At 43.6% G+C, this 17443-nt stretch overlaps 1 protein-coding gene across 1 annotated transcript in view; it reads left to right on the top strand.

The window, feature by feature from the left end:
* The first annotated feature begins 433 nt into the window (after window positions 1-433).
* Lgr5 (leucine rich repeat containing G protein-coupled receptor 5) overlaps window positions 434-17443 on the top strand; it is a 136805-nt gene continuing 119795 nt past the window's right edge. The window contains exon 1 of the mRNA XM_052753403.1: window positions 434-990. Coding sequence (XP_052609363.1) covers window positions 776-990 — 215 coding nt within the window. The 5' untranslated portion in view covers window positions 434-775. The remainder of the gene's footprint in view (window positions 991-17443) is intronic.

The raw sequence follows: 17443 nt of genomic DNA, 5'->3' as shown, positions 1-17443 counted from the left end.
TCCTTGATGACTATCTTTCTGATTAGATTTTGGTCTTTTTTTTTTTTTTTTCAAAAGCACTGCGTGCATCCCTCCGGTTATCTGACATGGACTTGGAAGAAGCCTGCGTTATCTATCTTTCGGTCCCCAAATGTCTGCTTATGTTTTTCTGAAGCAGGTTCCCCCCCCCCCCTCAGCTCTCACATCTCGGTTGCCGGTGCCCAAGAACTGTAGAGGGTGGGTGCAGGTGGGGGTCCCCTGCCCGGGTCCGTGACGCTGAGTGCTGGAACCCACCCCCTCGGAGGCGCAGTTGGAGCGCCCAGCACTCGCCAAGACTTAACGCTGCCAGCCGCCGCGCAGCCGGGTCCAGGGAAAAGGAGAGGGGGTGGGAGGGCGGAGGGAAAGCGAGGCCGGGCTCAGGGGGTGCCTGGAAAGCAGGGCTGCGCTGACGTCACTGGGCGCGCAATTTGGCTGGAGCGCTTTAAAAAAGGAGCGTGCGAGCGGAGATGCTGCTGCACACAGCTCAGACCGCCTGCAGCAGCAACAACGCTTACGGCCAGCCACTGCGGCGACTGCAGCGAGAGTCCCGAGGCCGGCGTGGCCACAGCGCGCTGCGCGGTCCCCACCGGAGCTCCGACCCGGCAGACGCCCGCCTAGCTGCAGAAGCCACCGGGGTTACAGACGCCCCGGTGAACTGCAGAAGCCCGTGGAGAGGCTCCCGGCGCGCCTCGGTCTGCATCAGCCCCGGCGCTGCCCTCTACAGGCTTCCGGCTCGCAGCTCCCAGCCTCGGGCACCATGGACACCTCCCGCGTCCGCAGCATGCTCCTGTCCTTGCCGGCGCTGCTGCAGCTGGTAGCCGCCGGCAGCCCGCCGAGGCCGGACACGCTGCCGCGGGGCTGCCCGTCACACTGTCAGTGTGACCTGGATGGCAGGATGCTGCTCAGGGTGGACTGCTCGGACCTGGGGCTCTCCGAGCTGCCCTCCAACCTCAGCGTCTTCACCTCCTACCTGTAAGTGTACCCCTCCGCCTTGCTGCGAACCGGGGGCTAAAGGGGGCTGGGGGGGCCTGGGGGGGCTGGAGGGAGCCAAGGCTGGGGCTCCCCGGAGCACGCCTGCTCTGGAGGGGTCGGGTGAGCTTGCCAAGGGCATCCTGACCAGACAGACCTGTTTCGGCCTCCAGAGAAAGGCACGTGTCTCTGACAGAGCCTCTCCTGGTTTTCTGTACCCTAGGAGAAGCCGCTTGAAGCGCACCCGGGCTAAGAGCTGGTGCGCGCAAGCAGCTTCCCAGTGCAGCAGCACCTGGCAGGTCGCAGGACCAGTCCCTCCTAATGTGGGGATTTGTGCTCAGGAACCTGGACCCCAAGAGCACGCTGCCCTACAGCACACGGCCGCGACCGCTGCGTCAGGGCTATAAAACTTTCCCTGCAAGAGAAACCCAACTTCTCCAACCCCCACCCCACCCCACCCCCGGGGTGGGGAGGGGGGCGGTCTACTTTGCATCCCGGGCATCAGAGTGTGATGTAACCTTTTTCTTTTCTTTTTTTTTTCTTTTTTTTTAAACAAAGTGATTAAAATGTGGCAACCACAAACCCCGATTAGAGCTGCCAGAACGTTATCTTTACCTTTGGCTGGCCGAACCGCCCTTTGAAGTGCCGGTGGCCACATTGTAATCTTTAACCATCTCCTCCCCCCGCGGCAGCAAAGGGAAGTGGGCTGAAGGCAGCCGGGCGGGTAAACAGGGGCGCCGCAGACATCCAAAGGGGGACCTGGAGTTTTCGATCAGCCCTGGGGAATCCTCCCAGCTTTTCTGCCCCTGCTCCTGCATCCAAACCCCGGATCATGGAAAGGCGGCGGCTTTGGCTCCTTTATAATGTGATCTCTGAGAAGCCCAGACAGGAGGGTAACAGGTGGTGGGGTAGATGAGGTGACTCAGAAGCAACCCAGCTCTGTGGGACCAAGATAAGTACTCCTCCCAACTCTCCCCTCCTAATCTGGAGCTCTGTTCCTTGGGGCCCAGAGACCAGTGTCGAGGCCACCTTGGGCTAACCCGACCTCCTAACTACGAGGTGAAATTTGTGGGCTTGAATTTTTTTTAAATCAAGACATTTCGCTGAACCTCTCCCAAACCCTGTATTCCCAGTTTCGGCTTTCTCTGATGTACCTTGGCAGGGGCCGGCTGAAATGTTTGTGAGTTCGTTTTTCCCTCTGGTTAGTAGTTTTGAGGAAAGAAACACGAGGCTTGCACAATGTTCCCCCGCTAGGCACCGCTTTTCTGGAGACAATGAGCAACAGAAAATATTGTTCAACCTGTTTTGATACTGGCGTCTGAAGGAAAAGACCAGCCTCCTAGATTTCCGGTGGGGTGGATAGGAGGCACCTCCGTGTTTCATGAAACTGTTCGGGTCACTCTTCTTTACCTGGGTGGGATATAAAATGCTCGCCCCCCAACCCCCGACAGGTTTCCCTTCAATTGAACTCATTACATGTAGTGATAATTTTTTTTTTTTAAGGGATGGAATTCTACTCTGGGAAACAATCATTCTCTCAGAATTTACGTTTCCCTCCGAACAGCTGTCTTACCACGGAGTTCAGCACACTTCCCTTCCCCCAGCTTCCCTCGTTTAACAGCTACTCTCAGTGATTCGAGGATAATGTGTTCTCCAGTATAGCTCGTTTCTGAGTTCAGTTGGGAGATTTCTCTTTAGAGACTATTCTTCCCCCCACCCCTAAGGACATTTGACGACAGGCGTGTGCAGTGAGCAACCCCTCATACACATTCCAAATACATACCTATTGAAAAACAAGCATCCATTATAAAATGGGAAAACAAGTTGATGAAGTGTCGGGTTACTTTTTTCTCCCACTTGAAGGAATGAACATTTGTTAGGCTTATGTTACTAAAAGCCTAAAAATTATTTTTATGCTATTTCCCATATACCTCCAATGTATTTAATTGCGTCCTTCTCATCTCAGGGGTTACAGCCATCTACCAGCTTCTGCCTTCTGTCCCTCACTATAGACAACCTCTGGAAGTTAAGATGCTGTTAGGAAGGGCATTCGCTGTTGTATTCTCATGCTATTGCATGACATTCTGTGCCCTGATCTAAGCAAAAGGACTGTCTGTGCCTTCTGAAACATTAAACTCCGAGTGTCTGTAAAAAGTGGTAGACCTGTCTCTGGCCTCCTGTTTCTGGAGAGATGAATGCTGAATGTAGCCAGCCGTCCCAACTGTGAAGAACCTGCCTGTTCTTCATGTGATTTCCTTTCTTTTTCTTTTTTTTTTTTTCTCCTTCTGGGCACAAAATGCCAGCAGCAGTGGCATGCTCTTCACCCTGGGTTGAAGATTTGGGTTTTCTGTTTGACAACTCAGGGGTCTCCTGTACAGACTTAGGAGTGAACGATGCCCTCTTTTGGTTCCCCCTAGTATTACCTGAACATTTCTGCCTTGGCTATGGAGTCCTAATCCAGTGGTTCTCAATTCCTAATGCTGTGACCCTTTGATACAGTTCCTCATGTTGTGGTGACCCCCAACCATAACACTATTTTTTTATAAAATTGTTTTTATTGCTACTTCATAACTGTAAGTTTGCTACTGTTAGGAATCGTAATGCAAATACTTTTTGGAGACAGAGGTTTGGTAACGGGGTGTGACCCACAGGTAAAAGGGGAATTTTTATTTACTCGTATTCAAGTAAATAAGCATGTGGTTTCTTGATTCTTCTTGTTTTGAAAATGAAAACTTTGAAACATTTGAAAGGGAGTGTTAAAATTATGATCTCACTGCCCTGGTGCACAGTAGTAATTAAGTGTGCCAAGATATGTATGTAGGTGGCGTAGAAGACTACCTTTTACTGTTTGCAGTATGGTATCACCATTTATTTAGTCAAAATGTTATCTCCCCATAAAGAACAAGTGTTTTGTTTCCTTCAAACAGATTGGGTGGCAAGTTACAGCTGTAAACACTTGCCAGATAGATTTGCCACAATCAGATAGCTGACTAAAAATCCTTACAGATAAAAGTTTCCTAACCCTCTTTTATACAAGGCACAAGCAATTTATGCACCATTTTATAACCTCTCTTCCCAGAGAACGTAAGTCCGAGGGCAGCCTCTACCATCACATTAAGCCTGCATTCCTCCCCAGAGCTGGACCACTGAACATCACTGGAAATTGAAAATTTCTCTTTCGACTCTCTTCTCTCTCTCCCTCCTCTCCACTGACCGATTCACCCCTTATCCATTCCCACTTGCTTATGGGCCAATAAGGTTCACTCTGCAGAAAGTCAGGCCCACAGAGAAGTTAATACATGAAGTAGACAATAATCGTGTACAGTGTGCTTAATTCATCTCATCGGTGATCAGTGAGAGGCAGTGTGGGTCGAGCATCTCATCTTATTATGCTGAGTTATTTTAGAGCATATGGTGGCAGTTTTTCGAAGAGGGTCATAAAAGTAAACTTCCGTGTGCTCGTTTATGTGTCCTTCATCTAGTTACTGCGGCACCCAGGTAGAAAACTCAGGCCCAACAAGCAGCTTAATTAATATAGTTAGTTGCTTTTCCTCGCTAGCCCACAGTAGCTCTTTTACTTCTAAATGAAAACTAAACCATTCCTTGTTGATGCCTAACAGCATGAACATTTCGTCCACTAGCAAATGCAGGCTGTATGGACAAAGTGAGTCAAAAGAACATTTCTATTTGACGCAGTTGGGTTGCTCCTCCGTATGGCATTTTGAAACGAAATTTAATTCTATGCATAATTAATAAAACTAGTGTTTCTAAGAAATAATCAGAAAATCTCCACAATATCATGTACAGGTCTAGGCTTTTACATGGCTAAGCACTTAAGATGCAGTTTCAAAATTAAAGAGAAAAAAAAAAACGTTTTAGAATCTTCTTCAAAAATTGTGTGGTACTACATTTCTGATTCTCCTCAGACAAAGACGAGTGTTTTGAAGCAAAAGAAAATGTTTGTCCTTTAGAAATGGTTCCAAAAGGCTTAATAGGTATGTCTTCCAATTTAGATCAGTGCAACATGTATACCGTTTGTTTTGGCACATGCAGTTATTTACATTTTGTTTAAAATAGAACAGCCATAACTTTTCCATATTGTAATGAAGTTCTCCCTTTTCCATCCTGGGGACTGGGGGTCCAGTAGAGATTTTGTTATGGTAGCAACTATCGATGCTAATTGACTAAATCTAGATACTTTTTAAATGGTAAGTTATGATGCAGACAGTTTTATAATATAAATTCAGAATATGTTAAAGAGTATGTCCAGTATGTATATGACAGAGTTTGTAAAGCTTCAGTAAATGTGTACATAGAATAACATGATCTCTGGGTTCTTTCTGTCTGCATTTTGTGCTAAGTAAAGGGGTACTAAAGATGTAGCCATCATGCATATTAGGAGAAAGGAATGAAGAAACAAAGTCTCAATGGCAATATTCACCCTGGAATATGCCTAAGGAAGTTCAGAAACACAAAATTTGTCTGACTTCTCACAACTCAGTTTTTAACTTGAGCTAGTTGATCGCTTTTTAATTTCCAAAGTATTGAACTGCCAAAAGCATAAAAAATAACATGGAGTAAGCAATCCCATAAAACTATCAAAATGAAATAGGTTACAGAATATTTAGTTTTGAGCTGATACCTAATTCTGATTTACCTTAATAAAATACTTCATATTCTATCAAATTGAAGTATTTAAGTAATTTTAACAGTACGTTGAACTATGCTTCCAGTTAGCCTAAAGCACATGCCATGGTACATAAATGAAAAACTATGGTAAACTCTACCTTGAGCAATTCCATTAAGTTTTATTTTGTTCAAATATTCACATAAAGTTAGAATAAAGCTAAGTTGTTTCCATGTAAATATCTCCTCCAGCTGATATTTCTGAAAAATTGAAGTCTTCACAAGCAGGCAAATTCCTTTCAGTATTCCATTTGCTCATGCCCACTGCAATGTTTTCCTTGAAGAGTCTTGTTTTGTATCAGGAAGATGACCTGGACAAGCACTAAAGCCACACTGATGAATTTCAGATGGAACAAAGCAAGCCGCTCACCTCATACTCTTGCTGTTGGTAAACGTAGCGGAATTTTCTTGGAACTCACATCTGCCTGTGAGTTCCTCTCCCCACGCCACGCTTTCATCTCCAGCTTCCACTTACTAGCTTATTTAATGTTATTTTCACTAACTGGATGCCCAGTGGGACTCGGTGGCTCTGGAAAAGGGGAGTCCATAAGTGATCATGTAAAACTAGCTACTAAATTTTCATAGTTCAGTATTAGTTTTGTCATCCGTAAGTTATGTGGGAATAAGTGGGTCCTGTCTTAAAAATGTATTTTCCCCCATCACTCCCTGTTGCACTTTTCTGTTACAATGGTTGAGCCCAGTAGGGATGCCTTATTTGAAAGTAGAAGAAAGAACAAGAACTGTTTGATTTCTGAAATGAAATAACATTACCTACTGAGCACATGAAGAGACTCTCAATGGGGTTAATATTAGTGCAGGGATTGTTTAAAAGATGCTTCATCTGCAGGAATGTTTCTTCATACCCTGTATAGTCTATCCTCAATGTGTTCACCTGGAGTGGAAGACACTGAAATGTACTCTGATATACACAAAGGAATCAATCCATAATGGCGAAAGCATGCCCCTTGGCTGAGGGGAATACTCCAGAATGCCATTACATGACTTCTGCCCTTTGGTAGATACTTCTTATTTGGCTGCCAGCTCCTGCAGGGAAGGAAGTTTTCTACTTCATATCCAAGGCTCACATCAGTGCTTGGCTTTTAATCAATACTCAACAAATATTTGCAATGTTGAACTTCACATAATCGGCTGCGCTAGCTGCTGGAATCCCAGTGGTGAAAAAGGATCAGAAAAAGAGTAGTATACAAGTGTGTGTGTGACGATTGACCAGTCCCAATTAAAATACAATTAAATTAGAGACAGCTTACATGATGCAACAACTTCTAATTTATAGTTATGTCTCGTGATGACGGCGCACACTTTTCTTTCCAGGAAGACAATTAATGAAGCTCTAACTAATATCAGAAGTCTCCCTTCAAGAACTTCCAGAACAAAGTGCAGTTTTTTTTTTCACTCCCCCTAAAATGAGCATTCTGGTGCATAGTATAGGGCCAGTGTTATAAATTTAGTAGGTACATGTCCATTTCCTCACTACCTCAGAAGAATGTGTCTTGTCCTCCAGTCTGAGTAAGCTGCAGTCATTGAAGACCATGGTGAAGATTGACAGACTGATAAGTTAGTGGGTAGGCAGCAGTCACATGTGTGTGTGTGTGTCTGTGGCTGGATCTGTGTGTTGAATCAAGCAGCTGCTTTCTTTGAAATCATTTCTCAGGTGAGCGTTATGAACCTGCGTTAAGGTTCAAAAAAACAGGTGTTTTTTTTTTTTTATCCTCAAAATAAAGATGAATGGGTGTCACAAAAGCCCCATGATGGCTTTAGAGGATTCAGAATAGGGAGCTATTTCTCTCACATAGATGGCAAAAGTATAATTATACAGTTTACCGCAAAGATCAGCATGACGTGGTCTTGCAAACCAGCTAGAATCCCATTACATTAGAGACAATCTTCTCCTTAAGACGAAGAGCCTTGCCTGAAGTACATGTTTAACTTCCTTAAGCTTTCAATTCATTTGCTGTTGCAAACCTGACATACGTTAATAATTGGTGGCTATAACATCAACCCAAAAAACCAGTGATTGAAAATTTCACTATAATTATATTCAGTATAAAAGTCCCCCCACTAGCTGCGTAGTGGTGGCACACGCCTTTAAACCCAGCAATTGGGAGGTAGAGCCAGATGGACCGCTGTGAGTTCCAGGCCAGGCTGGTGTACAGAGCGAGATCCAGGACAGGCACCAAAGCTACACAGAGAAACCTTGTCTTGAAAAAACAAACAAACAAAAAAAGAATAGAAAAGTCCCCCCAATAAATAAGTGCTTATGTTTGGAAAATGCAGGAGACATTGGGGTACAGTCCCGAGAGTCTCTTAGAATGCTAAGAGACTTGTGCCCTAAATTTGTAATTAACAACATTAAACGTTATTTAAAATTATTATATAGCAATTAATAATTTTCAAGTATTTCACTTTTTCTTTATGCATATCTGTTTTATCCCTCTTGCCTTCAGAAGGAATTTTGCTCCATCTGCAGACAAGGACTGTCACCACAAGGAAGAAAAGTGATCTCACGCACACACCACACACACACACACACACACACACACACACACACACACACACACACACCCTCACATACCAATAAGGAACCCCTCCCTTTGTGCTACTTGCTTGGCGGAAATGATCCATACGGCCATTGACAGGGCATGGCAGTGGAGGGACGACCCTTTTTAGGGGACAGACAGGGGTGCTGCCTGTCTGAAGGAACCCGCAGTTCAGTTCAGAAGCTGGACCGCAGAAGACAGTTGTCCTGCAAAGGGAGCCTACCTCCAGCTGAGAAGGCATGCTCCGAGCTGACCTCCCAGTCAGCCTGCCAACCAAGATTAAGCTTCCCTCAAGCGGGTCCTCGTTAGCCCAGCCTTCCCCCCATGTTGCTCATCTGTCACAACTGGAAGCCAAGTAGTGCAAACTATTACTCAGTTTTGCAGCCAAATTCCTTTGTTTCCTCCCTGCCCCCTTTCCATCCTTACCTCACTCCTTCCCAACATACACACATACACACACACACACACACACACACACGTGTAGATTCTAAAATCTACACTGAACACAGACTCTAACAATTTTTACATTTAAAAAACTGTACGTAGATTTGTCTTTTTACCCCCTCGAAATGTTAGTTAAATGAGGCAGGGATGTCCATTTGCTTTGATCAAAAAGCCACCGAAGTGTATTCCTCAGGAAAGTAGAAAACCACTCATGATCTCAAGTGGAAAAAATATAAAGAATTTGCTGAATTTTTAACCTTGGTCCATAACAAAGATATTATTTTAAAGTTGGTTGGTTAATGTGGGCTCTGTTAGGACTTTCATTGTGTTGTGTTTGGGTTTACTCGATGTTATTTTAATGAGTTTATTGGTTCAACACACAAAACACCACATGGTGCTTAAAATTTTTAGGTAATAAATTTTCTTATGAGGCATTTGCTTGAAGGAATTCCGTTATATAATCAATTGATCTTTAACTCTACAGACATAAAAGGAACTGTCCTGTTTCTATATACATACGTAGTAAAGAACTTTTGATTATGAAAGCCAAATACAAGTTTCTGTGGAAAGAACTGCATTATTCAGTCATCTTTTATATACAGACATCACACTAAACATCTGCTTCACCGTGTCTGATTAATTTTCAGAATAAACTTGGAGTCCTCTAGTAAAGTCAGAAATAAGAAATCTTTGGTTTTTCTTCATATTTCCTGTCATGAGGAGTCCCTTAGCCAACATGCCTGCAGTTGGCAACAGGCCTCTTCTACAGTTATACTGTCGACTGTCCCATAGAATAAACCAAGTAAAAGTTGACAAGAGAGGAGAAATGGCCAGCTTCCTTATGGAGACAGGCTATGAAAGCTGACTGAACTGAGAGACTCTGTGAATGGATTCCCCCAGACAATTGTCCTTAGGTGGTACACCCCTGTATCCTTCCCCATCCCTTACTCATGATGAGTGACAGAGGAGGACAAGAAGGCAGCATCTTCCTTATCTGTGACATTTGTCCTCCACCTCTGGTCTTTATAAGTGCAGAAAGAAAACTCCTTGGGATTAAAATATTAACTCTGAGTGCACCAAAATTGGGGTCTTTGATTCTACCTTGGCGACGCTGCATCCATCGCTCTCCCTGGAGTGATCTCCCATCTTCCACAGCCTCTGTGCCCAGCAGCTGTTATTCTCTGGGACTCTGTACAACAGAACACAGCAAAAAGTTCAAGTTCGTTTTTCATTCTTCAAGCTTGGAGAGCAAAAGGAAATCCCGGTTAAGCCCGATTCTCCCAGGATGTAAGCCTATCTCATTTGGAGAACTCAAAAGGTTTAGCGATACGATTAACTAGCAACAAGTATCCCCCTTCCTCCTTACAGCTGCTGGCCTGCTAGCAAAACATCCCTTTCCCCAGGGTCTAACCACTGTGAGAAGGGCTAGGTGGATACAGTCCTGAGCCCAAGTGACTGATGTGGTCATTTGAAGCTGTTTGCCTTAGCTGTAGAAATATCCCAGGACAAAAAAGACTGGGAAGGAACAGCTCACATTGGTAGATTTATGTTAATTATTAAGAAAAACCAATGCAGAGCTCAAAGTCACAGCCAACTATGCTTACGAAAATTTCTATAAAGAACTAGAAGGGGGGATGGTGGCAAGATGGTTCAGCTTGTCACAACGCCTGACTACCTGAGCTTAAACCCTAAGACTCATAGGGCGGAAGGAGAAAACTGGCTCTCCACAGGCGTACTGCATGCCCCTCCCCAATACATAAATATATAAATAAATGTAAAACTTTTTAAAGTCCTGAAAAAATATTTTATCCACCAATCACCATACTGACAAAGCTGTGCCCAAATCATATAGTGCAGAGCTGAAATGAGGTCGTTATGTGAGAGCGTTACCCTCTCTACACAAGTAGATTGGATTGAAATCGCTGTGATGGGTTGTAGAGGATTTCAATGAGGCAAAAGCCATGGTGACCCCTGGAATTTAGAATAGGAAGGATATAGAAAGCCAGAGAATCCAACACTGTCATTTCACAAGTGACAAAAAAAAAAAAAAAAAAAAAAAAAAAAAAACCTGTGTTCAGAAGCAGCAAACTGTGTTCCTCAAAATATACAGCTGGCAAAAGTGGACCCAGAACCCAGGACTCCTGAAACCCCCATGCCACTTTGCTCCAATCTTCAAATGAAATCTGAGCTCTTAGTTGCCTAGGTGATGCCAAGTGTCATGTTGCTTACATCCTATGATATGTGTTTGTGTCTAATCATGTGCCTGAATTCTAACATCATCTTATCTTGGCTAGGGGTAGAAGCAGCTAAAATATCCCTATATGATGTCTTTAAAAATCTGTAGAGCACAACAAAACAACAAACAAAAATCACTCAGATTTCGTCTAAAGAGCAGGAATCTCCCAACTTTCTGTTCACAACAGTCGGATGTGTTTGCTGTGACTCACAGTCCGTTTGTGACGTTACCTTGACCGGATGTTTCTTGTCATCTACTCTCTTTCTTTTTCAGCACTGACATCTCGTCCCTTTCCGGTCTCCTCACTTTTTGCCTCAGAACTCACTGACATTGTTTCCACAGTCCTCAGCCATGTCACCTTGCCTTGCCAATGGGAACCACAATCAAGGCTCTCGGGGCCCATCCGTCTTTGCTGTTCCCTGTCTTTTACCGACCTTGATGCTTGTCTGCATGGCCATGTGTCGCCTGTGGTACTCATTCATCTGGGAAACTGTGAGATACTGTCTTTCCTGTAGCAGATGTCCCCTGCTCTGTCCGCTTCATCATATTAGAAACCACATTTGATTAAAAAAAAAAAAAAAAACCCTTGCTCATGTATGTCTGTTCCCGGGTTACTTCAAAGAGGACATGACTTGGTCACACAAAGGTAGAGAGAGCTCTGCTTTCTTTCATGAGGCAGGGTCCTGTTCCCCTAAACCAGGGGTTCTTCCTAATGCTGCGACCCTTGAATACAGTTCCTCAGGTATGGTGACCCCCAATCATAAAATTATTTTCATTGGTACTTCATAACTGTAATTTTACTCCTGTGAGGAATCGTAATGTAAATATCTATGTTTTCTGATGGTCTTAGGGGACCCTGCGAAAGGGTCGTTCAACCTCCCAAGGAGTCGTGACCTATAAGTCAAGAACCACTGACCTAAACTCTATACAGGACTTTTTTTTTTTGTCCATACTTAAGGTATAAATAAGCTGCCTTGCAGGGAGAGGGGGCACAAAATAAATATATAACAGAGAGTGAACTTGCTGATGCAACCTTAGGCTGGGCGGGCAAAGAGGTTCTTTCCACGAAACACTGTAAATTGCCTTGTTAGTAAACTACTGTGGTGATATAGTGTTCCCCAAAATATTGTGCACCCTAATAAACTTATCTGGGGTCAGAGAACAGAACAGCCACTAGACAAAGAGGCCAGAAAATGGTGGCACACATGCCTTTAATTCTATCACTTGGGAGGCAGAGATCCATCCGGATCTCTGTGAATTTAAAGCCAGGCATGGTGACTCACGCCTTTAATCCATGTGATGGCAGAAAGCAGAAAGGTATTTAAGGCATGAGGACAAGGAACTAGAGCTGGTTAAGCTTTTAGGTTTTGAGCAGCAGTTCAGCTGAGATCCATTCGTATGAGGACACAGAGGTTTCTAGTCTGAGGAAACAGGATCAGCTGAGGAACTGGTGAAGTGAGGTAGCTGTGGCTTGTTCTGCTTCTCTGATCTTCCAGCATTCACCCCAATACCAGGCCCTGGGTTTGTTTTTATTAATAAGACCATTTAAGATTTGTGCTACAAATTACCAAAACAGAGAGGAAAAGATACTCAGACTGTGTTGCTCGTACATGTATTCCTAGCTTCTCATTTGACTTCCCAACAACAGTAAAGTCGTTATTATTATTATTATTCCCACCCCAGAGATAAGACCATTTCTGGACGATGATCACAGGCCTATATTAAGCGACTTCAGCCATCTACTTTGTGCCTCAACCTTTCATCTGAAAACTGAGCATAATAATATCTACCTTATGGGGTTGTTTCGAAGATTGGCAAAATGATTTGCACATCACACCGAAGCTGTCTTTAGATCAATGGTTCTCAAACTGTGGGTCACGGACCCACTGAAGCTGTCTTTAGATCAATGGTTCTCAAACTGTGGGTCACGGACCCGGGCAGGGGAGTCACATGTCAGATATTTACATCATGGTTCACAACACTAGCAAAAGTACAGTCGTGAAGTAGCAATGAAAGAATTTCATGACTGGAGGTCACCACAACATGAGTAGCTGTATTAAAGGGTCGAAGCCTTAGGAAGGCTGAGAACCACTGATTTGGATGCTAGATGCTATTGTTTTTGTTGCTGGTATTACAGTGATCACACTACATTGCCTCTTCTTTTACTCCCTAAAATAGTTACATAACTTGACCTGAAACGTTTATACAAATGGAATTTTCATTAAATAAAAATTTACACCGGGCGGTGGTGGCGCACGCCTTTAATCCCAGCACTTGGGAGGCAGAGCCAGGTGGATCTCTGTGAGTTCAAGGCCAGCCTGGTCTCCAAAGTGAGTTCCAGGAAAGGCGCAAAGCTACACAGAGAAACCCTGTCTCGAAAATAAATAAATATAAAAAATAAGAATTTACAACGTTAAAAAGGAGAGAATAGTAATACTAGTAGTTGAGTCCCTAGGAGGTAAAGAAAAGCAAGGAAAAGCAGCATTTGAAGGGCAACTTCAAATGATTTGGATATCACCAGCATCTGTTAGAAATGAAAATATCCTTTCATCTCTTATCCTTTGTATTAAACAGATAAAAGCCTCTATGTTTTGGATGACATTTTATTTTTGCAGGTAGATGTAGAGGTGTCGCAAAGTCTCCAAGATAATTGACAGCTCAGTGAGCATTTTACCTCTGAGAGTGGACTGAGGGCCCAGAATTGCAAATTCTCCCCTGACATGTGGACCCCTCTGCAAAAGATATGAGCCTCTGTCAGACCAGCAACATCCAGTCAGCAGGTCTAAAATCAAGAGGGGACATCGTCTGTCTTCCTACACCTAAAAGGATAATTCTTAACCCCCAAGCAGCTGAAGATGTCATGTACCAGGAGGCTCATTTATTTTATAATTTCAAGGCCAAACAAGAGAACTTTCAGCCACACCTCTATTACTCATTGGCCAGGAGTCCTGATCAGAGAAGGGGATTCTGTCAGACTCGCTTTTTTAAAAACACCAGAGCAAAGAAGAGCAGAAGATATGGAAATCCAAACAATTTCAAGTGAAGAGTTGGAAGGAGAGCTACCAAAGTAAAGAAAATGCCCCAGGTGCAGAGGAGGGGTAAGAAGAAAGTGACCATCAGAGGGAATGGAGTTGCAAGGTGTGGTAGGTGAAGTTCCAGACAGGGAGAGTGACACCCGAGAACAACTGGGGCTGAACTGGGACCCAAGTCACTCCCTCCGCTATGGAGCTGCTTCAGGCAACCGGGAGACTCGGTCCTTCTTGGGATCCCTAGGTACCAGTCAAAATCAATCTCAATCTCTGTGTGTGTGTGTGTGTGTGTGTGTGTGTGTGTGTGTGTGTGTGTGTGTGTGTGAGAGAGAGAGAGAGAGAGAGAGAGAGAGAGACAGAGAGACAGAGAGACAGAGACACAAAGAAAGATTCATTTATACATGGAACAACAAAACCAAAAAGGCTCATTTAGGAAGAAAAAAAAATTAAAAATAAAGGAAGTTGCTCTGTGTACAGGATGCTAAAGCAACCGGAATGCTCTAAGGTGCTGGACAATAACACCATGGTGCATCAAATCTCCAAACAAATGTGGAGAGCAGTAGATTAAATACCTTGGTCTGTGGTCCTCAGCTTGTTAGCTCCCCCTAGAAACTAATATGGGAATCTCAAAGCTCAGACTATACAATAAGTAAACGAACTTATAATCTAGGGGTTGGGGCAGGGAAGAGTGAAACAGCAAAACGTCTTTTAGCTCCCCAAGACAAATTCAACTCGCCAGCCAAATTTCAAGTCCTCTGGGTTAGCCTGGGTATAGTGACTCACATCCGTAATCTTAGCACTTGGTGCAGGGGAGCTGAAGCAGAAGGGTTCCAAGTTCAAGTCCAGCCTGGGTCCATAATGAGAACAGTCTCAAAAACAGAAGAAATCAAAAATAACCAAGTTTGCACACTTCACCCAAGGTACCTTGTGAGTTCGTTTCAGCCCAGTGAGGTGCTGGGTACTCAGTTTAGAAAGCAAACTTCAGTCAATTTATCTTTTAAGACATTTTCCTTGGGAATCTCGATATACAAAAACAAAGACAGTATTTATTTTATAGAAACAAGGGGAAGAGTTAAAAAGGAAAAAAAAAAAAAAAACATGGTTCCAGATTGAGCGGGTCCACCAATCAACCACAGAGCCTCCAGCACTGAGACGTCTTCCTCCATCCCCATTTTTCCATCTGTGCTATAAGAGATGTGAGCACTGCTCTGAAGGCCCCTCATTCTAGGAGTCTGCCAGCCTGACATTTGTAGGGACTGAGGCCAGGCAGGTGTAGCCGGATTATAGGAAAGCGGAGGTTTCTGCACACTCACCCCGCTCTCGTTTCTCCAGCTCAGCCAGAAAGCAGGCAAGGAGCATGACTTAAAATGACTTTATTTGTTTTACAGTTTAGAGGGCCCCCCATAGGTAGCCTCAGGAGCCCCTTCATTTCATTAACATTAAATCAACAAGCTGACCTTCTCTCTGCTTCTCTCTAGCAGGATTAATGGATTTGGGATGATTTGTGCATCTAGGAGCTAAACCTCTTGCTGAGAAAAGCTAGCAGGCTTGTCTAATTCCCAGAAGTGCGAACTTCATCAACTCACTTTAGGCTTTTAACTTTGACCTGAAGATTAAAGATAATGGCTTCACACTGCTATGCGTGACAGCATGCTATTCAAGATGCATGAAGAAATTACATTCAAAAAATGACAAAGTATTTGGTAAAATGACATTGTAGGTGGCATATGATTTTTATGCTTGGGAAAATACTCAGTTCTGCGCATGTTAAGAGGGACCCTCCTAAAGACTGAGAGGGAATTATATCGATAAAATAATGCTGACAGTTATGTGTGTATATTTTAAGCAGGAAAAAGTATGGTTAGATTACCATAAATAAGCTAATAGGAGGTGTGAGGCTATGACATGATGGAATGTTGAATGTATTTTTTTTTTCCCTAAGAAGCAAATCTATCTACTCTACGAGACCAGACTCTGTCCCTAAAGAATCCCCTACATGACTGTTCATACTTTTTAAATTCCAGGCAGCCTGAAAATGAATTCAGAGAACTCTGAATAAAGGAGAAAAGGGGGGAAAAAATACAATATTTGCAGACCATCTGACAAGGCTACATGAAACGCTTTTGATCAAAGGGTCTTAAGTACACTCTGCTGGTGTGACAAACAACATTTTTATCCCTTTATTAGATTTATTTTTCTTCTGAAAACTGCAGTGACCAGGGTAGGGCTGGTGAAAGCAAGCTGGCAGGGTTGTGTTCTTTGATTCCTAATTAACACCTTCAGTCTCCAAAGAGAACCCAACAGAAATACCGTAAAATGTTGCAGCTGCATTGTGATTCCGCTTGGTTGGTTTGTTAAAAGTCGGCTGGGCATTGGCAGCTGCAATAAAAGGGGAGCTCAATGGGTGTTTTGTATTGTGCCCACCGAAGTGAAAGAAGGCAACCATTTTACTTCTCAAATGGGCAGCTGCAGAGGAAGGCTTAAATGGAGCTAAGTGTAAGATTTACTGTTAATTTATAGTAAATAAATAATGAAAATTTAACTAACTTGCCAGTCTGGACAGCCTCATAGCAGAAAGGTTGGGAAGAAATTAGGAAGGACAATCATTTTGAAACTTCTTAGCCATGGATTGTGGGGAATTCATCAACAAGGAATAGCCTTCATTTAAAAAAAAAAAAATCAAAATAGGCTTTTTTTGAAAGAGGCAAGCAAGCCAAAGCCTTAGAAACTAGCCATTCCACTTTAAAAGGTAAAGATATATCTTTCCTGTCCTTGGTAATATAACTCCCTTGTCCCACTTTGCTGAATCCCTAAAATTTGTTCAGGTGGGAACTGAATAGGATTCCATACACCCCCCCACCTCACTTATTTTAGAGAGCATGGAGTTGAATTTTGCCTTGGGTAGGGGAATAAAGGAAGCATTTAACTCTCGTCAGATAAATCTCACTCAATTCAAAAATGCAATTAAGGAAATATGTAAATCTAGATGTTTCATCAAATGCTAGCTAAGGGGTTACTAGTTCTTTTTGAGCACAATGACTGAACTAAAGGACTTTAGTGTCTATGTAAGAACCATTGTCCAAGCCGCAGACCCTGTTGGAAACAGAGTCTGGCCTGGCCGTGGGAAATACCTACATATTTGACACAGGCCCTATTTCTGAGAGAAACGGGCTGGAAGAGAAAGTATGGAGATTTTACTAACATTCCAATCAGCCGTGATCTTCCTAATTTGCTTTGATCAAGATGATAAACTGATTTTTCTACGGGCTAGATAATTAGCGAGGTACGACTTTCGTGGGTTTCAGAGGGGGTGCTGAAGGGGCTCGGAAACTGTAATGGTGGCGTCTACGTACATCTTTTCAGCTCATCTGAGAGCATTGTTCATTCAAAATTGGATACTAACACAGAATAGGAAACCCCAACTCCAAACAGCTTCACCAGGGGCAAAACATTCCGAGACCTAGGGATCTGCCATGCTCTATAAAAGGGCAAACGTATCAAAG

Source organism: Peromyscus californicus, unplaced genomic scaffold (assembly GCF_007827085.1).
Source record: "Peromyscus californicus insignis strain IS unplaced genomic scaffold, ASM782708v3 Scaffold_24__1_contigs__length_46423439, whole genome shotgun sequence".
NCBI lineage: Eukaryota > Metazoa > Chordata > Mammalia > Rodentia > Cricetidae > Peromyscus > Peromyscus californicus.
The sequence above is the reverse complement of the archived record's forward strand: the minus strand, read 5'-3'. Positions and strand labels throughout refer to the sequence as shown.